Source organism: Lemur catta, chromosome 16 (assembly GCF_020740605.2).
Source record: "Lemur catta isolate mLemCat1 chromosome 16, mLemCat1.pri, whole genome shotgun sequence".
In the NCBI taxonomy this organism is placed as follows: Eukaryota; Metazoa; Chordata; class Mammalia; order Primates; family Lemuridae; genus Lemur; species Lemur catta.
The window spans coordinates 32,738,745-32,763,715 of record NC_059143.1 but is presented as its reverse complement, the minus strand read 5'-3'; the positions used below and the strand labels follow the sequence as shown (position 1 = coordinate 32,763,715).

At 45.5% G+C, this 24,971-nt stretch overlaps 1 protein-coding gene across 3 annotated transcripts in view; it reads right to left on the bottom strand.

The window, feature by feature from the left end:
- Positions 1-24,651, bottom strand: part of SETBP1 (SET binding protein 1) — a 344,559-nt gene extending 319,908 nt beyond the window's left edge. The window contains exons 1-2 of one of the 3 annotated variants that reach the window (XM_045527911.1): positions 24,328-24,651; positions 4,331-4,990 (exon numbers count right to left, since the gene is read on the bottom strand). In XM_045527911.1, the coding sequence (XP_045383867.1) occupies positions 4,331-4,816 (486 nt within the window). In that variant the 5' untranslated portion in view covers positions 4,817-4,990; positions 24,328-24,651. Of the gene's footprint in view, positions 1-4,330; positions 4,991-5,179; positions 5,270-23,674; positions 23,797-24,327 lie in introns of those variants that run through there. The other 2 variants (XM_045527909.1, XM_045527912.1) reach the window with 2 other exon arrangements.
- Between the last annotated feature and the right edge of the window lie 320 nt (positions 24,652-24,971).

Sequence of the window (24,971 nt, the reverse complement as noted above, 5' to 3'; positions counted from 1 at the left end):
TTAACTTGTTTCTAGAGACTTATCTTCATGCTTTCTATTGATTTTACAGAGTGACCTAGAAGGGAACTAGAGGAAACATAAGTTATCACGTCACTTACCTGAGTAAGTATAAGATGCAACAGTGTTGGCCTTGGATAAAGAACAGGTTGCATGTGTGGCATCTACCTGCAAAGCTCAACCTATCCAAAAGAGAGTTCTGAGGTCCTGAAAGGTTCTGCACTCTCTCCTCAACCTGTCCTTCCTCCCAAATGCTGTTTTCACACCTCATGTAAATCCATTCATCGTTAACCCTTACCCAAATAGCATCTCAATTCCCATCCTAGTTTCATATGTAAGGGAGGAAACTTATCCCCTGGTTAGAGGAGTTCATGCATCCTTGAGCTAGTGAGGTGGTATATTCATGGGCTCTCCTTACATCCTGTCACTTAAGTGGCCATGTTCCCTGACCTTCTATAAACCCTCTTCAGTTTGGAGAGTTCATCCTAGGTTTGAAATTTGGAATGAAGCCCTTGAGGATGCTAGATATACACCCCTTCACCCCAAAGCAGTAGGCCATGTATAACTAGGGTTAATCTAACAGAGAACTAGCCCATGATATGTGAGGCAGGCTACCGTTATCATGAGGAGCTTTCTTTTTACAAAAACCAACGGAAACAAAATCATCTGGGATCCAATATAAGCTGTCATTGCCTGAGGCTGTCAAGCAATGACTTGAACAAAATTAATTGGTTCACTTAAAGAAAAAATAAAAGCACATAATGTATCACCTAATTTCCCCCAGCCTCCAAACTGGGAGGTTGAATTATTAAAGACAAAAAAACAAAATAAAACAAAACCCTTGTTATCCTGAAACTCTATGTCCTTTCCCTAAGCCAGAGTCAATTAACATTTCTAGTAAGGGCTAGATAGTAAATAGTTTAAGCTGTAGGGGCCATAGGATCTCTATCACAACTGCTCAACTCTGCTATTACAATCCAAGAGCAGTCATAGACAAAATGTAAACAAATGGACTTGGTTCTCTTCCAATAAAACTTTATTTATGGGCACTGAAATTTGAATTTCACCTTTTACAAAATAGTATTTTACTTTTTATTTTCTTCCAATCTTTTGAAAATGTAAAAACCATTCTTTGCCTGTGAGCTGTACAAAAACAGGCAGGGGGCTAGATTTGGTCCACGGGCTGCAGTTCACCAACTCTTGCTCAAAGTCAGCACCTACACTCAGATGATTCCCAAGTAGGACACTCAAGGACCAGCTCAACAGAGCTTCCTTCCTCGCTCTTAGTATAATACCTGGTTCCCTGGAGCCACTTCATTTGCACTTCTTCAAAGAGTGGTACACATCAAAAAAAGATTCAAAAGACTTGACTTCAGGGTCTTGATGTCCATCTGTTGCTTACAACATGCCATGCTCATCTTTCCCTATCCCAAATCACTGATCACCTACTTCCATTCATACAAATGAGTAAATTCTGCAAATTCACACCATTGAATTTGTCCATAGGAAGGAATGGCAGGCAAAGTTTCCACCTGTCAACCTCAGCGTCAGCTCTTGCTTACTTTCTGGTTGCAAAACAACAGAAATTAGATGGGGAATAACGTTAACATCCTAATCCCATAGAGATCCGAGAATGTTCCTGTCATCTATCAAGTAATTGAGTCTCTGTGATGATAACTTTATTCATTCATTTCTGGAGAGTAATAGTGCCAGGCATAACTAAATGTAGCAAGGACGGAGAAGAACAACATGAAATAAGCACCTAACAATTAGAAAGCTTTGTAGGGTATTCCCATCACGGTGTCACCATAAAAGAGCACTGTGCATTCAATTTCAGCCCTTCTCCTTCCTCTCTGTCTCCTCCAATTGTTGGGGCATAGAAACGCTTACTTGGCAAATCACATGATCAAATAAGCAATTTAATCTCTTTCAAACAAAGTCCATAAAGGGCAACCAGATTTTTGGATGAGTATGTGACTGGCCTGAGAATTTCGGATATGAGAACTGAGGTCTGTCGCTCATTTTAGCTTTGAAATCTTCCTTGTGGGTAAAAATTCAAAAGCATTATTTTGTGCATTCCAACGGGCAGAAGCTATATTTAGGAACAATCTGTGGCTTTAGGAAAAGTGGTACCTAATCAGGACAACGTATTCTCTTTTCAGGGCAGTGAATTTGGGTTTGCACACCCCAAACTGTGGGCTGCTACTTAAATCCTGGTAGTGATGGGGATGAAGAGAAACAGTGACCACAGTTTTCAAGACAGCCCAGCCACACAAAAACACAACAATACACAAATAACTGGCCATCTCAATGGCTGGACACAGATATTCATTTTCAAGGCTAAAGAGACCCAGCTGCAAAGCAAAGCCTCACTTTCTATGTAGAGCCTGATTCGAACTGTTGCATTTTCTTGCATGAATCTCAAAAGTTTCTACATGTGTTAAGACAATCTTTGATTTTATGACAGAGAACCCGGAAATCACCACAAAGTTATGATGGGGGGAGGGGAAAGCACAACCTCTGTGCTCTGGCAAAACAAGCCAATTTCTAAAGGGTCTTGTGTGTTCTAAAATGTTAAAGTAAAGTGACCAACTGTCCTGGTTTGCCAGGAACAGAGGAGGTACCTGGATGCAGGATGTTCAATTTTAAAACCAGGACTGGTTTACTGGGCAAACCATGAGGAGCTAGTCGCCCTAGAAGTCTCTTCTAGCCCATTCTTTGGATTTGAAATGCAACAAATTAGCCAAAATACCTGGTATGAGGAAGGACACAAGCCCTATACTAAAGAAAGTTTTATTGAAAATAACTGCCCCAAAGCTCAGAAAAACCACTGGTAACAGAAATGCTATGAATTATCTCTGAGCTATAAAGAAGAGAGGTTCGTTCATCTGTGCCATTTTTATCTAATCCACCATGGCTAAAGCCCAAATAAATGATCAAATGTCAGGCAGAGAAAGACAAAGAAGACTCTGATTAACACCTACAACCTAGAACCTTGTAACTCTGTCAACAAGAAGGCTTCTTTCGGAGCCATCCTTAAGCCCCAAAGACTCTTGTAGACAAAAACTTTCTACACTAAGGCAGTTCTCTGCTATCACAGCTGAGTGCCACAACCCGCCCAGCAATGGAGGTCACTGTAGCCCCCTATGGTACAAAATAAATTCAGCAAAACACAGACCCGTTCATTCCCGACCAACTGACACCAACACCCACCTCTCTAGCTGCCTTGCACATCCACATTTGACTTTTAGGAGAAAAATGACAACCAACCAAGTTCATTCAATAACCGATTTTAAAAGTCCATGATGTGTTGGACAAAGGTTCAGGCCAATTGCCTGCCTTTTTTTTTCTTTTCTTTTCTTTTCTTTCCTTTTCTTTTCTTTTCTTTCTTTCTCTAGTTCCAGTTCTAACATTCTTCACTGGTTTTCAGAATGATGATCGCTCAGCCTTGCAAGAGCTTCAGTTACTACAAAGACTGGGCTTCCTTGGTCAGGTGAGTGAATCATCTGAGGAAGATTTACAGTAATCATGATTGAAACCAAAACAAGGTTTTAACAGTTCTTGACTGTTCTGATTGACCAAAATTTTTCCACATCCTACTCCTGACTATGAGAACACACACAAATATTAAAGAAAAAACACTCAAAACTATGTATGGCTCAGTTGACCCTGCCAGTGGGCTGCTATACAATACACGGGAAATCTGTAGAATTACAATTCTAGTAGCTATTTTTTTCAAGTGGATAAAAGATGTCATAATAAACTTGACATTATACTAAGAGGCATTTCTTCTAGAGGCCCTAAATATTTTGTCAAAGAGATTGGTAATTTGGAAGTAAATAAGTACAGCTGACCCTTGAACAACACAGGTTGGAACTGTCCATGTATATGTGGATTTCCTTCCACCTCTGCCACCCTTGAGACAGCAAAACCAACCCTTCCCCTTCCTCCTCCTCCTCGGCCTACTCAGTATGAAGATGACGAGGAGGAAGACCTTTATGGTGATTCACTTCCACTTGCTGAATAGTAAATATATTTTCCCTTCCTTATGATTTTCTTAAGAATATTTTCTTTTTTCTAGCTTGCTTTATTTTAAGACTACAGTGTATAATACACATAAATACAAAACATGTGTTAACTATTTATGTTATCGTTAAGGTTTCCAGTTAAGGCTATGAGTTTTTAAGTAGTCAAAAGTTATACGCAAATCTTCAACTGGGGGAGATGCATTGTTCAAGGGTCAGCTGTGATATGAAAATAAATGCAAAAAAGTTGGGAATACAATGGCAAAAACAGAAACAAACAAAAAATCCTACAAGACAGGGCTTCCTACCTTCTTTTTGGAGTGGCTTCTTTCTTCCTCCTTTGTAGTTTTGCTATTTTTCCCAGCACGGGACACCTTCTGGTCCCCAGACTGCTTAATGGTGATCTTGATCTCAGGTGGGCATATATAGTTCTCCAGGTTCTTTGGGGGTTTCTTAGCCCGCTTCGTGGTCTGAATCTTCAGCTTCAGACTTCCCTCTGTGAAGTTGGCCTCCTTGATGGAAAACTCCTGCTCTTCCAGGCCATCTCCTGCCACCCATTTCTCACTGTCCGCGTTGGAGTTGGAATCCACGTCCCGCCCTGAGCCCAGTTCATCCTCCTCCTCCGGCTCCATGCGTTCTCCGCCCACGGGGATCCCCTTCCCGGGTCCCGGAGCAGAGAGCAAAGGTTCCCCTGCACAGCCAGGAGCAGCTGGGGGCTTGGCTGAGGAGCCGGGCAGGAATTCCGACTCGCCCCCTCTTTGCCGGGAGCTGCTTAAGATTTCCCTGGACTCCATGACAATCCTACAGTCTTCAGGAGTTCTCAGGAGGGGGGTGGGGGGGAGGGAAAAGGGAAAGGTGAGAAGAGACGAGGACACCCCAAATTCCAAGAACAAAGCGGTCCAGTTGCTGGATTCAGAGTCCCAGGGATGGAGACACGATGAGGCGCTCAGAAGAGATCAGATCTGCAACTGAGAAGCAGAGCGATAATTAGCCATGGTAGGAAGAAAAATGACCCCAAAAGATACTCAATCGAAGTTCCTGAAGCCCCTTTCCACTCATCTATGGCATCAGGAAAAAAATCAAGGGAAGGAAATCCGACCAGAATGTGCACATCCCCCAGATGGATTTTCCTGGAGCAGAGGGGGCAACACACTCACCCACACCTTCATATCAGATTGTTTTGAATTTTATGGCTGCGGGCTCAAGAATAAAAATAAGAGGGGCAAGTCTTCCAGCCCAGTAACAAGCTAGAGGTTTCTTATACCAAAGCCACAGCTGGCTGAGTCACTGGCAAAACCAACCATGACGAAAGGGAAGTCTGCACTGCCGGGGCTCCGGTCTGTGGGAACCGTGTTTGGCTTCTTGCACCACTTCCCTCTAACCTGTGAAGAACAGTTTGCAAAGCTCAACACAACCCCCAAGCTGTCCGGGCCACGCTCCCCACCCACTTGGAGGAAGGACATTTTGCGGACCTCATAACCACTCTTTCTTTATCATTTTTCCTTATGCGTGATTTCAATTATGCAAAGATTTCTCTCTGTTGCTTAAAACAAATGCAAAGCTTAGGTGCGAGGCTTGAAAAGGGGAAACAGTTCAGGAGGAAATCACTTATAACACTGTGATTAACGCAAAACTAACTAAACAAATGTTTCCATCGACACACAAGAAAGAAATTTAATCGTTATCAATTATTTAACTAAAAATAGCCATTCTAGACAGTTTGAATTCCCTTTCTGGTTTCTTAAATGAGGTGGCACTTTTGTCTACATAATAGCAGAAAAGAAAGAGAAGGAGCATTTATAGGCCTGCGGAAGTGTGAGGAATCTCCCCAAGACTTTCATCTCTGTCTTCCTCCAAGATGAGAAGAGAAAAATCAGTCAAGCTCTCTCTGAACCAGCATAGGATCAGCTACACTATCCTTCACCCCTACTTACCCCATGTCCCATTATTCCCAGTTTCATAGTCATAATTTTCAAAGCCCAAACGCTTGTTCTCAAGCGAAAACCTAGAGCCCTGGGACTGCACAAAACCTCAAGACATCATGTTCTCCCACCTTAGGCTGTAGGTTAGCTCACACTCAAGCCTTCTTAGCTACTGAACACACTCTAAGTTTCCCAGTAGAAGACATTACTGTACATGTTAGGTTCCAACCTCTGAGCCCATCAATTTAAAGAACTGGCCAGCAAATGTGCCCCACCAGAAAATGCCCAAGGATGCTTGCAAACACATGTTCGGAACAGCCAAGAACGGGAAGCCTAAAGACAGGGTGTGTGTGTGTCTTCTCCCTGAAAATCAGCACATTTTCAGCTGACGCCCTGTGAGGACGCCAGCCAGGAAGGCAGCCCAGCCTTCAACGTGGACCCTACTCCCCAGAAAGCCCAGGAGCAGACTCGGCTACTGCAAACTGCTCAGCCCTGCAGAAAGACACATTTACAACTGCATCCACTTCAGGGAGGATCCAATGAATACAGCTATTCTGAAAGAGAAGAGGCTGCCCTAGTGAGAGCGTGAGCATCTTTGCTGAAGCTGTTGAGCATAAACTGAGCAGCTGCCTGTGACCCATGCTACAAAGTCACAGAGTCCCCACTCTGGAAGAGGGGAAAGAAGTTAGACCAGACGACACTTGATGTTTCTTTTACTTATGAGATTCTTTGTCTCATCTAGACTGATCTGCCTACCAGCCCAAAAATGTATATAATTTTTAAAAGGTGACGTTCAAGTCAACATTCATGGAGGCCTCTCTTGCTAGTGTCAAGTGCCACACTAGCTGTGGACGATATCGCCTTAGACACGCCTTAGAACATGTCCCTGCTTGTCAAGCAAGAATCTAGTAGGTCTTTCTAGGTCTGTACCCCAGATCCATACAAATTGTAAGCCACATCATCTTAAGGCTATGGTGTTGAAAGTTTATTCGCTTTGGCAGGAATCTCCAATGTTACCTTTTAATTCTCTAATACCTACCTATAAAATCTCCTTGGGTCAGGACAAAAGGGGAGGCATAGTCTACATAAGAAGTTTCTAAACTAAATCCATTTGGATGCTAGAATCAGAATAAGAAAATGTTGCAGATTCTTTGATGAGATGAAAAAAAGTAAAACCTAAACTTTAGATACATGCATGGGAGCATAAAGTGAATGTATTGTTAATATTAAGAAAATATCTTCCATTTAAAAAATGATTCATTTCAGAGTTTCTTGCATTTAACAGTACAAATTAGTAACTAATGAGATATGGAAGACAAAGTTCCAAAAGTTAAAATTCAAGTAATAAGACATCTATAAAATATGACAACTTAATTCAACAATTTTTTTTTTAGTTGTCCTCAAATCAAGACCCTAAGATACAAGGTTGGGCTAGGTGGCTCATACCTGTAATCCTAGCACTCTGGGATGCCAAAGTGGGAGGATCAATTGAGGTCAGGAGTTTAACACCACCCTGAGCAACAGTGAGACCCGTTTCTACTAAAAAAATAGAAAAAATTAGCCAGGTGTGGTGGTGCACACCTGTAATCCCAGCTACTTGGGAGGCTGAGGCAGGAGGATTGCTTGAGTCCAGGAGTTTGAGGTTGCTGTGAGCTAGGCTGATGCCACGGCACTCTAGCCTGGGCAACAAAGTGAGACTCTGTTTCAACAAAAAATGAAAAAAGAAAAGGACCCTAAGATAAAATGAAAATACAATTTCTCTCCTCACATAAGTTACACTTTTAAAGAGAGATTTGAGAAATAACTCTAAGACAAAGCAGAATTGTATGTGTATTGTAATAAAGGATGGAAACAAAAGGAAGAGAAAGTGTTTTCCACTTGGGCAAGGTGTTAGATCGCTGAGAAACGACACAGGAAGGATTTAGGCAGAGCACAGGACATGGCTTTGATCTTGAGGAGTTTTCCTAGGTAGAGCAGGAAGAAGATGCGGCTGCCAGAGGGGACAGCATGAGAGGACAGGTCCTGGGTAGAAGTGTGCAGGGTTACGCTGGGGAAAAAGAAAGTTGACATTTGGCTAGGGAGAGTGGTATAGAATGGGAACTGGTGAATGTTATGGCTGGAAATAAAAGGTTACAGCCAGATCATGGACATTGTTGAAAGTCACGCTAATGAGTTTGGATTTTATCTCACAGGTAATAGGAAGCCATTTAAGGAAGGTCAGTAGGGAAGGGACACTATCAAAACTATGCTTTCAGGAGATAATTCTGGCATGTGGTACACGAGTAGGATTAAGGTAACCTGATATTAGAGGCAGGGGGCCACAGAGGCTGGGCTGAAATTTGATTCTTGTTGCTTGAGGACCTGAACTAGGGCAATGTGAGTATGTCATAATAAATACTACAGGTAAAACAGTCACGCAGTTTCAAATTGTCTCAATCTTTAGGAACACATCTGTTCCAGACTTTCTGTGCTGGTCTCACCTTAGGAGTCCAGGATCAGGGCTTATTAGCCACCAACTTGCATTCTCTATTCAGGTCAAACCAGTCACAACAGCAACATGACACACAAAGACTCTTTCTGTATTTTTTTTTAATGGAATCAGTTCTTATGTCTCCTTCCTCTGATCCACGCAATGCCTGACATACAAACTGGTGGTCTCCTAATGTTTGTTGCATGAAGGAATGAATGAACTAATGAACGAGCAGATCCCAACCCTTCCTGTATTTCCAGGTCATGCCCAAGCTTCACTTCTCCATGGCAATGTTTTGTAAACCCTGGACCAGGGTGCTCACTCCCTGGCCTGACTTGCGTTACACCCAGCTGTATGGTTCACTACTAAACATCAGTCTTGCGTTGTCTTCAAGTTGTTTTGAGCACATAAATCTTATTTTTCTAACTCTATTGAAAAATAAATCAGAAAGGCTGAGACCGACTGTGGTTGTATCATGCTGACATTCCATTCAGCACCCAATGCAGAGTCAGGCACTTGGAGGATCTCAAGATTTGTTCTTTCTGAATGAAATGAATTTGCCTCCTGAATTCAAAGTTCTGTGGTTCAAACTACTCCAACTGCAGCTCCACCCAGCCAGGGAGCCCCTGCCAAACTCACTGCCTCTCTCTTGAGGATTATAATCCAGCCCCTTGTGTCCACATGTGCCCCTCACCTTCGAAAAATAAAATTTAAAAAGCTTTCAAAAGCAAGGAACAAAGAAACCTAACCTGTCCATCTACTCCACCAGCACACAAGCTGTTGTTTTCCTTCTGCCTTCTCCCCCCAGCATCCCTGCCACCCCAAATGCACACAGCTCAATTTTTTGGTGAGTTTGGGAGTCCATGGCAAGTCTCTTGTGACACAGCCCTGCCAACACACGCGTGTGAGCACATGCAGGAACTCACTCACTCGGAGTTTGGGGAAAGCAAGACAAGGTGAAAATGTTTTGCCTTGTCACATTCCAGCAGTTAGCGACTCCTCCTGAGGGGGCGGGCACACAATGGACACTCTGTCCTTGGCCGGGCCTCCAGTCCAACCAAAATTAACCCCTCTATGGCTGCCTGCAGGACTCGGGCAGGGCAGGGGGAGGAGAATTAAAATGACAAACTTGCTTAGGAATAACTGCTTAGCAGGCCCCAAGGAAACAGAGGTTCTCAGAAAGAATACCAAGACCAGAGTCCAGAAACTTCGTCTCTACTCTTAGCTCTGCTGTTCACAGGCAGCAAGACACTGGGCAAGCCACTCTGAGTCCTTTACCCACACTTACGTTAGCAACGAATGGGGTGGGACCAGTGTCTCTTCCATACTCAACACTTTATAATTTTACCCTGCACAGCCACAGACCTAGGGGGACCCTCCAAAATGAATAGTGTGAACATGCATAATTATGTCTCTGAGCGACTAGGGGAAGGAATTCTGCTTGGTTAGATGTGCTTCATACCCAAATGAGTCTCAAAGAGTACATCCTCCCCACCCCCTTCAAATCTGCAAGATGGATTTTTCCTGGTCTAAAATATATTCTCCACTTGCTGTCTGGGGAACTCTTACTTATCCTGGAGCTTGGTGGAAATGCAAATTCTCAAGCCCCACTTAAAGGATCAGGGCTCTGGGGATGGGGCCCAGCACTCTGGCTTTTACTAAGCCCTCCAGGTGGTTCTGATGGGCTGGAATCTGAGAACCAGCACCTTAGACTTTGCCTGGTCTGTGTACTTATCCCTGTGTCATGTTGTCCTGTAACTCTTAGTTTGGAACTTTCATCTCTGTTCTCCATTTCTATCATTTTCTCTCTTACCATTTTTATTTCTTTCTTTTGCATTGGAGAAGAGCATAGCCCAATCTGTCTTCCGTCTAATCAATTGGATTCTATTTTTCAGGCCCCTTTTGCTTTGATTGACTCACGGTGGATTTTTAATTCCACAGTTGAACCTTAGGTATCCCCACAATCTTTCTGACTTTATTCATCCTCCTTTCGGCTGACTCTGATGTCTTTTCATCTCAGCACGCTCCATCCTTGTTATTTCATGGTCCTGTCCCACTGGGTCATACATCTTGTTGAAGATGCCAGACATCTTTCTAAAATTCTTATATTCCTGTTGCAGGAACTGATGTCCATTACATTGCTCCTTTTGCCTTGTGTGAAGTGTTTTTCCCTCTCAGCCCTCACATTGGATTCTGTCTCTTGACTCATGTTCTGACGAGAAGACAATCACGCAGAAGCAGCCTTGGCCTACAGTGGAGTATCGGATGCTTCTGACTCTAACTTCCAGCCATCAGGAAGCCAGTCAAATCCCCCTCTTGGAGTTATTGCTGTTCTCCAGGATCATCTCAGTTCCTAGTGAACAGGGGTGCTGAAGACCATCCTTATGGGCTCAGGGGAGTCCACTGTGTGTATCTCTTCCCAGCTCACATTCCATGGTATCGAGTTAGTAGCCTGAAAACCGGCTGTGGTAGGAGTGTTTACACCACAAGAATCAGCAAACTTTACAAATCAGGCCTTAAAAAAATCTGGAGAACAGGATGTGGAGCACCTACTGGAACACCCTTGACAGTAGACATCCATCTACTCCTGTTTTGCTGGACTAAGAAGGGTTTCTTTTGCTGATTCCTTGAAACAGCTGAACAGTGCAGCAGCTAAGTTCCATAATTCGTACTGTGACAAAGACTCCACATTTACCTTGGAACTTTACTTGAAGAAACATCTCTGCCCATAAGTCAATGCCCTTCTTTCACCCCTCCCAAACCATCCCCTTCAGTCTTGCCCATTTGTTTTCTGGGAGCTGTAGCCTTGGAGAATGGTGTGAGGGAGGGGACAGTCTTTAACTGTTTTTGTAAAAGCTGCCCATGCAGTAGACCTGATGACTGCCTATTTTTATGGTAGATGGAAATCGTGAATCTCTGATCAGAGAAGGCAAACGGTGTAAAAGGATGGAGTGTGATCCTACCTGATTACAGACAAGGAAGCAATTGTAATTTCAAGCTTGGCTCATTGGCCTGTGGTTAGACTCTCTTGTCAAATTCTGGCAAGAGACTGTCTGACTTTAATCTGAAGGTGGTTGATTATTCACCCTTTTGTACATCTTCTAAGGTATTTAGGTGGGGAGTCACAAGTGGCTTTTCATGTGACTAAGCACACTCCTGGAATCCTCCTCCTGACCTCTTGACTTAACACCTCTTCATTACTCAGCCTCAAGTCAAATGTCTCTTCCTTAAGCTGCACAAACCAGATCAGAACTCCCCGTTTTGTGCCTTTGTAGCATAGAACTTTTCTTTCCTACCACTTATTATATAGTTAAATACTTGTGCCACTCTTGGTTTCAACTCTGCCTCCTCCACTAGACGATAAGCCTTTTAGGGTAAGACCTGGGTCTATGTGGCTCACTGTGGTCATTCCCAGGGCCTGGCACCATTCCTGATGCATGAAGACATACTCTGAGCTACTCGTTCAGTGAATGTTGAATGAAAGGCCAGCCAGACACCATTTGACTCAGGTGCCTATGACTCTGAGTGATCTATCTTAAATTCCTTCTGGCTGCAGAAACACCCCAAGTAAATGCCCCATCAACACTGGTAAATTTACCAAGTGACCCAACTCTTACCCAGCTCTCAATCAGCAAGGGCAAAGGCAGCTCTACACCACAGTTCTCTGACACTATAAATACATCAATAGTCTATAGTAAAGTGGCTTTTTTGTACTACACACCTGTGTGGTACATTCCTGATCATATTTTGCTTCTTCCACCCTGCATTGCCTGAGTCCTTTACCCACCAGTTTCTCCAGGAGCACCTCATGAGCTGCAGATCCCCCAAGCCTCAATTATGTGCCCTACTGTATGTGATTCCCTGCTCGTCCTCGGGCTGGGTGGCCCCTTCTCCTTTCTCTACTTGGTTAACTCTAGGTTGTCTTGCAAGAATTGGGGCCAGTCTCGCCTCCTTGGAGGAAACTGGCTGGATCTTCCACTTTCCCCCTTTCCCTCACATACACACGTGTGTACACATGCACAGATGGTATCGCTCTCACTTCCCTGGGCATTCTGCTATCAAAGCATTTGGCAAACTGTGTTTTAATATTTCATTTACTTGTCTGTCTCTCCCACCAGACCAGGAGCTCCATGAGGAAAGGAGCCACGTTTTAAATGGGTCTCTACACAGGTCAGAGCATAGAGAACAGAAAAAGTTACTGTCCTTGAGTAAGTATCAAAGCCATGCTTTTCCTTAAAGAAGAAGAATGGATGTAGCGCTGATTTGATGTCATAGGTTTAGATTACTTAGCCTCTCTTCCCTACTGAGTAATTGTGTTCTTGGGAAACATTTTTAATCTGTTCAAGTCCCACATGGAAAGTGGGAAATAATCCTACCTCAAGGGTGTTTTGAGAAGTGAAGATTAAATGAGATAATAATTGTGAAAGAACATACTGGGATCACCTTAGTAAGTGTTCAAAATTTTTAAGTTTGATTTACTCCCATAGTTTATGTCACGCAGGCTGGCATTTGGCTCAGTGCTGCTGTCTCTTCACCAAGTAAAGCCCTGAGGAGCAGGGCTTGGAGACCAATCTCCTCCATCTCCCTACACAATGAGAAGCACAGACAACTAGTTTAATCTGTACCTGCTAACTTGAGTGTTTCGCTGTTGTTTTAAGTAGTGCTCTCTTATTATTCCCAGTTTGTCTCATAAAAAAATAATACTAAGTTCAGTCAAGAATTCTACATTCCTTTCTATGTTTGCCTTATGGAGCTGGTGGCCTTAGGCAAGACCTTTCTTCTCCCTGAGCCTCCCCATCTTAATTTGTAAAATAAGGGGAGTGGTAAGGTGAGCTCTCTAGCCCCTTCCAGCGCTGACGCTCCCAGGTACTGAGCCTTGTCTCCTCCACTCGACCACCCGAGGCCCTTCAAGGCCAGGGCTGGTCCCTTCCACCCATATCAGATCCTGGAAGCTCTGCAGCTCAGCCTGCTGGGTTGGCTGAGCTCAACGCACAACTGAGCATACAGCATCAGTCTCTGGGCTCACAGGTCTCCACAACAGGGAGAGAAGCAGATCAAACTTTTGAGGCCGGAGGCCGGGCACATCATCCATTACCCAATATTTCCAGCTCTAGCTACAAAAATAGTGCCTCCTCCGGGAACCAAGAACAGAGCACAACAGCAAGAGCCTTGGGTCTTGGCTCCCCAGGGAATGATCTCTACAGCACTGAGTGGACCAATCTTCAAGTCTGCAGGTTGAGCTCTGGTTTTGACACGTTACTTATTGCCTGTGTTTCTTCCTGTAGTCAAGGAAAGTGCCTTGTTGTTGTGAAAGAGGAGGTAAACATTACCAATAACTTGTGCTGAGCCCTTTACGATCATTATCAATTTAATCTATACAACAGCTCTGTGATGCACAAGATCTTGTCCATATTTTACAGACATGGAAACGAAGGCTCAGAGAGGTTAATGATTTACTCAAGAGTACACAGAGCTTGTGCCAGATCTATAATCAAATCCAGGTATATAAGATTCCAAAGCCTCTTACTTTTATATCATGATGTATCTAAAACACAAAGTGATGCCAGCTTTTGAACCAAAATCTCATAGTTGCTTCCACATACCTGAGCTCTAAAACCAATTTACCATCTGAATTGCCACAATCACCTAAACCCTCTGGGCATCAGTTTTCTCATCTGCCCTTCCTAATTCTCTTCAAAGAATCTTACAAGGAAAAAAATATATAATATATGCAGTATAGTGCCAAAATAAGTTAAATATAGTAGAACTGTAAGAAGTAACATGACCATAATATTTCCTGTCCAAGTAGGGTAGAAGAGATCCACAAGGTAAAGAAAATGATCCTAACTTTTAATATGCATCAGCTATGCTTTAAATTTATTGAAGTTTGTCATCTGATTTAACATTACATTTTAAAGTTATCTGATTTGACCCAGATTTACTATCTGATTTAACCCAGGATGTGCCCATTTTACAGATAAGAAAATTAAAGCTGAAGAGATCTGTTGAAATCACAGAGGTAGTTGTCTCTGACACCAGATGTGATTTGAACCATAATGCCACCAATCTTCAAATACTCAGCATTAGTAGTACGCTAACCATTAGTGATCACTTATGCCCTGGTCTCCATCATGCCATTTATAAGGTGGGGAGGGAAATGTAGAATTCCTTGGAGGTGACAGGGATAAACTGAATGGTCAAACAGACTATAATAAGGTCTTTCGTTCAAAGCCCTCTAACTTTGACCCCACTACCTGTTCAATCTTAATGCAAATTCCTTGACTTCTCAACCAACTGCTTTGTTCATTGTCATTTGAACACGAAGTGTAATCTGACACGTACATGTTTGTGCTTCTGCTGCAAAGGGGATGCTAGAAGAGCTAAACAAATATTAGCTTCACTTCCCTTCCTTTATAGTATTTCTTTTCTAGCTCTCTTGAATTCTCACTTAAACACTGCGCAGTTACTGAAACTTGCATATGTCTTTCTCCAATTATACATCAAAGTCCTGGAGGTAAGTACCAATATTACAGAATTTTATGCTCCCCCAAGTAGCCCATCCCCATTCCAAATGCTTATATGTAGTTTTATTTTTTGTTCTCAAGATACCCCTTTTGAACTCCAGATCGAAGAGTTGGTGACAGACAGGACCTAGTGGCGGGCGGCACAGTCAGATGTCAGGGTTCTTTTGCATTCCATGCTGTAAGGGTGGAGGACTCTGGCTGGTGCACCCACCTGCTGCTCGGGTCTGTTCCCCCTGCACTTGGACAACTGTAGTCGTGGCTCCCCATCCCAGCTCAGGGGAAAGGGAGCCTTGGCCCATTTCTCACAGAACCCCATTCCCTATATCTTGCTGCCTGACACCCCATAGAGCCCTGTGTTGAACCGGTCTTTTTTCTCCTCTATATGCCAAAGTCAATGATCTTCCTTACTGCTCTGTACCTTCTCCCAAACTGTCCCATTGTCCAGGACCCAGCTCGCCTTCCACCTACTCCTGGAAGCTCTCTCTGGCCAGTCTAAGCCCTGGAGATACTGGCCTGCCTGAGCCTCCACTACAATCCAGTAATTGGGCCTTGAGTACTTGGCTTAAGCTGCTGCTCCTCCACTGGTTTTCATGAGTTCTTATGTGATCTTGCACTCAGATTGAGGGCAGAGACTTTGTCCTCTCCTTCTCTTGGGGTCCTCATAGTACCCCAGAATCTGGTCATCATCATGTTTAATGTCAATGAGCAAACTCATTTTGCTGAATCGAGAGTTGGAAAGTTGACAATTTGAATTAAGACAGGTAGATTGAGTCCGACTTAGAGGGCCCTGGGTTTTCCCTTCCCACTGTGGACAGAAGACCTCAGACCAACAAGGAGCCTGTCTTGTTCCAGGTGGTGGTCTGCCCCCCAAATCAGCCACCTGGACTTTCATCTTCAGGGCTGCCTTGCTCATGCCAGATCACTACATTAGCATTCATTGCCTTGAGGCAGTTCCAAACACACACTTGAACTTTGCCCCACTTCTGCTCCATGCCAAAGCTATTCTACCCACCAAGAATGTCCCTTTGTTTCACTTCTTCCATCAAATCCCAAGCACATCTTCCTTGAAGCCTTCCCTGACTACATCTTGGCCCTGATCACACAAATAGCAAAATTCCACTTTGAATCATGTTCCTGTTTTGGCTGCAGACTGATGCTTTCCATGTGAATTAAGCACGTACCTCCAGATATACTGCCCACTCTCCAAGAGCAAAAGCCACATCTCATAGCAGACCTTTCCCACCCAAGAGTACCAGGCACAATGGCTCACACAGCTGCAACGCTGATACTTTAATAAATATTTGTGGATCAAGAAACTGGTTGTAATAGAGCTCTAGAGTACAAAGTAATGAGCAGAAAGAAGGCCCGCAGAGCTTTCACATCAAATCATCCTTTTTAGCCACCACTATTAATCAATACTTCAAAAAAAAATCAAAGATCTCATTGCTCAAATAACAATAGGTCACAGACACAGTCACCAACAACTGTACAGGACTTGCTACCCAGATTTCATTATTGTGCTGCAGGCATATCAATGCCACACTGCTTAAAAAGAGCTACTATGTTGGATCCCTCAAATTCACCTTCTCTGGTTTCCACCTCTCTCTAAGCCACAAGTTCAAACTCCAAGCAGTTCTTTTGCATGGACAGAACTGCAAATCATTGGCAGACAAAAGAAATAATGAAGAAATTGCTTTTTATCCAATTTGGCTAACAGTATTGCTTGCTCCCTGTTTTTTTCTCTTTTTTTTTTTTTATCCCAAATCCTTCTAGATCCTGGGGTAAAAGTAATTGCTTCATCTCAGCAGCTCCCTCTTCCTAAATTTCCAACCAGTGCACTCCTAGGTGACTCAGACATCCAGCAGGACTTTCACAGTGCCTTAGGTCAAAGCTCAATTTTCCTAATCCCAACCAAATCCAAATCGCAGAGGGCTCTGGCTTTGCACAAACTGTGGGTCTCTACCTCTGATCTCAAAATGCAAAGCAACCCACTAGCCATTATTGAACACAGCCTGCCAAGTGGCAAGGCTGACCAGGCGCTGGGGGGACGGAGAGGACACCCCAGGAGCACAGGCACTGCCCAAGCTTCATGGTCTTTAGAATCCACATGGGGAAATGACATTCAGCCCTTTAGATCCATGAGGGAAGTGAAGTATCCATAGCAGAGATTCTAGATGCCTCCTGGGCACAGGAGCAGGGGCAAAGCCCAGATAGAGACTACGTTCTGGACTTTCTAGTAGCTGCCTTTGTGTGAACCATATCCCTTAATTCAACTCACTTATTTCACCATAGAGGGCCAGTCTTCAAAGGAGATGTGGTTAATTCAATCCTTTTCTTCCTTCCACATAACTCCTTGTGTTGGGTCTTCACATTTAGCACACTGTCTCCCCCTCTCACATTCCCTGTCCCCCAAGCCTGGCTCTCCTGTTCTGACAGGGTGCTTCTCCCAATTCTATTCACCCCAGGGCACCACCTTTCCCTTCTGTCTCTCTTTCAACCACGTCAAACACTTAGCAAAGGGCATGAATCTTCAGTGGGATCGGTTTGGATGGTTGCTGGGATGCCATTAAAGGGGGTTGAGGAACTCTGAGCTTTAAGAACTGTTTAAAATTCCTGGAAAACCTCTAGCTACAGAATCATAGAATTGCAGAAGGGACTGTCTGTATCAATCCAAATTCTTTCACTCGACAATGGGTCAAGCTGAGAAGTAGAAAGGCAATGCAACTTGTCCCACGCCATATGCAACTGGTGCCAGCCCTGCCTGAGCCTGCCTCCCTAGCCTCAGCTGGCCCTCTCCCCTCTGAGTGCCTTCCACTTCTCAGCCCCCTCTTTCCCCCTGTGGCCAGGCTCACTCAGTCACCACCAGCAGAGAAGCACTTGGACTTAAGCAGCAAAGAAGATCACATGGTTAAGTGCCAAAATGAGTGTGGTAGACAAAAAAAAAATGTCATTGGAATTTTCAGAGACAGTCAAGAGCTGTGTGTGTTAGAGTGGCAATGAGACTGCAGTAGACACCTAATAAATATTTGAGGTTTGAATGAATGAGTGAATGGGTGACTGGACAGGTGCACATGTCGTGAAACAGCGTTAACTCTTAGGCTTTGCGGGAGAAACTGAGTTTGGGCCATTGCCCGTGAAAGACAGCCAAAAATATAAAAAGCCATTAACATAAGTAGTTATTATTCACTCTGCCTAAGAGACCCTCATTGTGTCGCTCCACACTGCAGAGCTTTAGCACATCTTAGCCAACATTTATGTTTAATATTCTACCTCTAAATACATTCTCTGATTCATTCAGGCAACAAAAGTCATTCATAAATAGGTGCACTTCTTTGTGGGGCAAACTTGGCCCCTTTCTTGGAGCTTGGGGAGGTCAGTTACAACAAACAGCAAAGCAGCATGATCTGGGTGCTAGGCAAGGGCTCTGAGCCTCAAGTTCTCTGGGAACTGGGGATGGGGAGCTGGGGGTTGGCTGGGAGCAAGCGGCAAGTCTTCCTGGAGGAGGCTGGATGCTGCTAGTTGTCCTAAGAGGTCGACGCTCTGGCTAACAAGTATCAGGGAAGCCACCACCCACAGAGGAGGTGGTAGCACAGGGAGAGCCGAGGTGTGGAGGTGGCCAGGTGTACAGAGTGCCCAGGGTCAGTGAGGAAACCGGTCTGATGGGAGCAGAGCCTGGGGTGTGTTGCATAAAATGGGGTTCACTTGAGAACACTGCAAGGTGTGGGGGACAGGCTGCTGGGCAGGGAACACCAGGCCCCATGGGAAAAGGTCAGAAGGTGGGTGCAGAAGACTGAGGGAGCAAGTGGGCTGTGAAGAACTTTCCTGATTCTAGAGAACTGACTGGACTTGCTAGGGCAGATGCAATCCTTCTATCACTTCTTTTCTTTAGAGCAGCCAGAAGACATTCTGTCCTGAATGTCCCTGTGCAACTACGGTGGTTCCCTGATGGAGAACCTCTCCCTCACTCTCTCCCCTCCCCTCCCTTTTCCATGTATTTCCATGATTTTTCCTTTTCTCTTCCCAATTCTTAACTCAAGAGACCATTTCCTGAGTACCATACATCCTTGAGTCCAACTGGATATAGTCTGAGACTTTGAATCTCAGCTGTACATAGGATAGTAGGCATCTAATAATTCAACTGATATAAATATATATGCATATAGATTTATATCTGTGTAATTATTAGAACACAAGGGGCCCTTGTGGGCATTTCTAGTCATTCCAAGAGGCTATTAATCTCTGGGCTACGGCAACAATAATCCCAGGCACCAGTCTCCGGGAGGCAGCATGGAAATCCTCCCAGAGCTCAATTACAGAAATTAGCTGGTATTATTTAATCCTTACAACCCCTGTGAAGTGGGCAGGGTAAGCATCTTTATCCCTGTTTTACTGATTAGGTTAGCGAGACTCAAAGAGGTGGAATAACTTGCCGGGGGTCATGGAACTGGGAAGTAGAGGGCAAAGGATCCAAAGCAGATCTTGTCACTTCAGGTGTGAGGCTCTTCACACTTTACCACTGTCTGGCCCAGGTCAGCCACCAACTTGTGTCATTTCAGGCAAATCAGTGTATCATTTGGCTCATCTTTCGAATGGAGATAAAATGCTTATCTGGCCTCCCTCCTTAGGAGGATCAAGGGGGTGGATGTGATGTAAAGATATTTTTGAAAGGAACAAAATGCCATGCATATGAAAGGGAGTATTTTGGGTGGGAAAAGATAAGTTGGATCAGGGAAACATTTTTCCAAGCTGACAAAGTTCTGAAACTCTTCTCTGCTCACCATTCATCCCCTGACCCTCCCCAGCACTTGGAAAGGCAGAGCCTCTGCCCACCCGAAAGTCAGCTCAGCTGGCTTCACCCACAGTGTGGGTCTGCTGATCATTACCCATCATCAGCTCCCGGGAGAGGTGGCCACTCCCTCCCTGGAGAACCTGTGGTCTTCAGGGCTGTTCCCCTTCTTAATTTGACCCTGGTATCATTTGCTGTGAAAAGGGCAGGAAGTCAACTGCTGGTTTATAAGCCAAAGGCCACTCAAAAAATATGTTTCTTCAACCTGAAAGGATATCCTCTAACAAGGTAAAAAAAACCAACTCTAAAAGGAGAGCTGCTCTAATCTGAACCTATGAAACTTCTAGATGAGAACTATAAAGACCATTAACTTAGACTCAGTCATCTAAGGTCACGGTTGCCCAAAACTTTATATAGCCCAGCTTGGTGTGTCTCAGGGGCATGAAAATGGAATAGAAGGCTAAGTGAAAATGGAAATGAAAACTCAGAGCCAAGCAGAAATGTAGGCTGGCATCATCCCCTTGCATTCACGAAGTACACTCTGTGGACATCTTGGTGTCTTCTTTTCTCACTTATCAAGTGTTTGGCTGGCCAAAGTGTCTGCAACTTCATGAAGAGTTTGTGAAATACCAGGGTTGCCTTTAAAAATAGCTCTAAAAGAAGCCCAAACTTATGGCAATATGTACGATGGTAGCACTCCTTATTCAATGTCGGCACAAAACATTTTGGGAGAGTCACCAGGTTTCATAATATGCCATAGGATGGGAGTGGAATTGGACTGTTCTGCTCCCTTCTTCACAGGAACCCCAGGACCAGGCAAAGTGACATGAAACAAGACCTCCACGAAGCTTTCTTCCTCCAGCCCTGTGCTGCTAACCCTCTAGGACAAGAGCAGCCTCCTGCCCCCTACTCTACCTGCTGTGAGGATTGTCCCATACACTGGGTCCCAGAACAAAGTCAATAACACCATCCTATCCATCTCTAAGGCACTGCAACTCCTTACAATGCTAACGTGTTAATAATAAATTACCCATTCTTCTGGCAGGAGCAAAACTGAAGCTACTTGAAAAGCCATCAGCAAAAAATTATTTATTTACTATTCCTGAGCATCAGAGAAAACAGGGTTTCATTGGCCAGGTCCCCCTTCAATAGCTTTGTGGTTTCAATTTCAACTTGGAGTCTCCAAGGGACAAACTGGCATTCTGGGAGGCCCAGGCCCAGCCAAGTGTCATGTCTCCCCAGGAACCCAGGAGGGATGTCCCATTCAGCTAGCTACTGCTCATCTTCTTCCTTTGGCATCTTACATAGATGCTTTAGGGCAGAGATTGAAGTACAACTAAAAATAATGACCATGTTGTGAGAACTCTCCTCTCCTAGAGGCATGCTTTTGTGCCAGAGAAATAGCAATTTGGCCCCAGATGGAATTCAAAGTTAAGATTTCCTCTGGAACAGGGAATCCAGAGGAAAATGCCTACCTATTTATTTCTTCCTTAGCAAAATCCTGCCTCTTGCCTCTCCCCACTGACCATTTTCAACTAAATTCTACAGAGATACCAAGCATTGTTTTCTTTCTAGCCTGACCCTCATTTAGGTCAGGTGATTTACAGAGTCACTCCCTCGGAGTAAGGCAAGGACATGACCAGAAACCCTGGGCACCAGGGGCTGTTTGGCTCACTCAGGAACACCTCTAGGTTTCCCCTGGGAGAGGTCCAGAGCTGGGCCTCCCAGCTGAACCTTCCTATGTAACATTCTGATGTTAACATACAAAAGATCAGATTACAACCCTTCACTTGCCTAGTCCATTCATGAACATATAAGGCAGTTGGTATTTTCTCCCAAGCTAGAAGTGGCCCCTTCCTAACAGGCACTGCTGCCTCTCAGACGCTCCTCCTTATGTTCACTGCAAGCCGTCCCCTCCCCCACCTCCAGTTTGTTTATTCCAGAGACACATCTATTTTCCCTGCTAAGAGAGACAAGTCGGTTTCCCTCCTCTGGCTCCTGATTGCATTTGCTCACCACCTCCTCCCCCAGCTCAGCTCAGGTTACTGTACCGGCCAGCAGCTCCCACAACCCAGGTCTAGCACCAATTCGACTTCCCAAGACCAAGACTTTTTTTTTTTTCTTAATGGGAGAGAAGGAATGGAATCTTGTGCCAAGCAGCACTCTGAGTACCTGGTCTTCATATTCTCTGGGGCTACATTCCCTGTAGTTTGCAAATACTCTGTGTTCAGCCCCACTTGTTTTCTTCTTCCTCTTTGGATCTGCCCCAAACATTCTGTCCTAACACCCTTTTCTGGTAACAAGCAAGGAGATTGAGCGCAGGTGAAAACACAGCACCTTCAGCTTCGCTCTAAAACCTGGGAATCCCACATCAGAGTAAAAGAGATCGCGCCTCTCTCCGGGGAGTTTAAGGACGGTGGAAGCCACAGAAATCAGGAAAAAGGGGAGGGAGTGACCTGGGATCGTAAACTGGCTACATCTTAAAGTGCTACAAACTTTCTCCTCCCTCACACGCCCCTGGCCAGTTGGCCCCGCCTTCCCGTCCCAGCCAGACAACTTCTAACTGGGGTGTGCAAAGAAAACTCTGCCCTCCCCTAGACACCCAGATCTGGTTCCAGTGTTGCAGATGTGGCCTGCACAGAGCAACACTCTTCCCCTCTGAGTCCCTCTTCTCTACCCCACTTCCCCCGCCCCCACGACGCACACACAAACACACTTTGCAAATGAAGAGGAGTTTAGATAGGATACAGGAGATTTACCTCTGTGAACTAAAGAAGGGTAAGAGATGGTGCTGAACTGCCAGACAGTTTTGATGACAGCTACTTTATGAAAATAGTTTTTAGTACAAATCTGCCGGAAAAGGAGAAAAACAGGATGAAGAGTGAAGGAATGAAAAGGAAAATAAAGAAAAAAGAAAAAAAAGAAAGATCCAAGAGAAAAACAAGTACTAGTATTTCCTTAGAGACCATGGACTCCAACCAAACTTTAAGGGAAAAGGTGTGGACAGTTGGGAGGGGGGGTGCAGGGGCTGGGAAGGAAAAGTAGCTGCTGTAGAATTCCAGAAGAAACTGCCCTTTTGGAGGAGAATTTCTGCAGGGATAAAGAGACACACAAATTGCCCTTTTAGCATTAGATGTCAACCGTGAGATTATCAGGACAGTTTATTTGAAACGGAAACGAATCGGAAATCCTCCCTCAACAGTCCTTTTAGACAGATACACACCCTAAGAACCCAGCACAGACACACATAAAGAATAAATGCAGCATCAGGGGGCAATAAGAACTCCCTCTCCACCCTCCCAGTACCTCCAGCCTCCTCTCCTATTTCCAATTGCACAACTTTCAATCTCCAATGAAAATATTTCCAGTTGGATCCAATTTCAGAACTGTAGTAAGCGGTGTGGATGGGGGAAGGAGGGGTGCTGGTAGTGTGTAGGGGAGGGGGGCTGGAATACAGGATTTCGGCAGTAACTTATTTTTTTAGAACCAGCATGCTCTACCGATCAGAAATCGCTATTACCCAACAATGCTTCCATCACAAACAGACACCGAAAACAGCATCCCCGTTATCACCATCTTGCTAAAGATCTGCCCAGTCCTGTTTACCTGACTTTGTCTCTGCGGAACTTCTCAGACAGTATTTTGGTCAAAGAGATAATGGTTTGAAAGACAAAAACAATAAATCGATACCGAAGGGCTCCCTTTCCGGAGTGATTTCCCACTGGAAACCACCGAACGGGGAAGCCTGCCTGCCGCTAATTCCCAAGCCCACGGCTCCCCTAGAAACGCACACAATGCGTGCTTTCAAAAAGGCATTCGTCTGCTTTTAAGGGAATTCCTGTCTTTTCAGAGTCCCAAAACCAGAGAGCATAAAAAAGAGATTCAAATCCATTGATTAAGATTTTTAAAAGAAAGACTAACACACAGCCACAACACAAGCACACACCAACCTTCGCCGGCTGGACCACTTCTTGCCTGTTCTTCTTTCTATTAACGACACGTTAGATTCTGATACATTTCCCCCCCAAAAATCCAACTAGGTTACAATGTAGCTCTCTAGCTCCACTTAACCTGCAAGTTACAAAGAGAGCAAAAAAAAAAAAAAAAAAAAATATCCTGCCGCCTTCCCACCCCTTCCCTACCCCCTCCCCCTCCCGAGTCCACTCCACCAACGCCAAACCCGCCAGCCCCGCCAGCCCCGCCAGCCCCGCCAGCCGGCGGCAGGACCGAGGGAGGGTGCAAAAGGCGGGGGATGGGGGGGATCAGATTAGGCGAAACTCCGTAAGCTCCCAGCCCTCCAGCCCAACGCTTCCACCACCGTCGCCACCAACGGGCCACTCCAATTGAGCCAGCATCGCTGCCCACCCGCGGGCCGGTCGGAATCGCGCCCATCCCCGGGCCACCTCGCCGGGACCGGCATCCCGCCCCCTCGACCCGGTCTCCCCCTTCCCGCCCGGTGCAAAGTCAAAGACCCAGCGAGGCGACGTGAACTTTTGCATGCAGGGCACACACCCCGCCCCCGGTTCCGGGCGTGCGGGGGCCCGCGGCGCGGCGGGAGGCTGGGCGCCGGGGCTCCCGGGCCGAGGTCGCCGCGCGTGCTCACCCATGTCCCGGCGGCTCCGGCTCCGCTGGCCCCGGCGCTCGCTCAGATCCCGGCTCCGGTCGCTCGCCCGAGCCCCCAAAGGTGCTGCTGCGGCAACTCCATGGCGATGAGCATCTGTCAAACGGCGAGCCGCGGGCGGGCCGCCCTAGCTCTTGGGGGCGCCGGGGCCCCCGGGCGCGCGGAGGCGGCGGCGAGCGGCGGGCGCCCCGGCCGGCCCCGCGCTTCCCGCCCGACTCGGCCGCCTCCGCCGCGCCACCGATTTACGGAGAGAGATATCAAGGGGGAAAATGGCGTCTCCGGAGCCCGAGGAGTCCTGGAGTAATCACATTCACACACACACGCCCGCACGCACACACACTCGCACACACTCGCACACAGGCGCGCGGCGAGCCCTGCTAATTTTAGCAGGAGCCAAAAAAATTATATATATATAAATAAATATATATATATATATCCCGTCTCTCCGATCAATGTTATTTTTTTTTTTCTTTTCTTCAAAGGATGGATTGGAGCGTTCAAAACGTTGCTGGGTTTGGGCTCGCAGGAGGCGGCGCGCGGAGGGCGAGGACGCTTTTGCTGAGCTGTGCAGTTCGGTCCGCGGCGCCCGGCGGCCCTGCCCGCCCGCTCGTCCGCCCGCGGTCGCT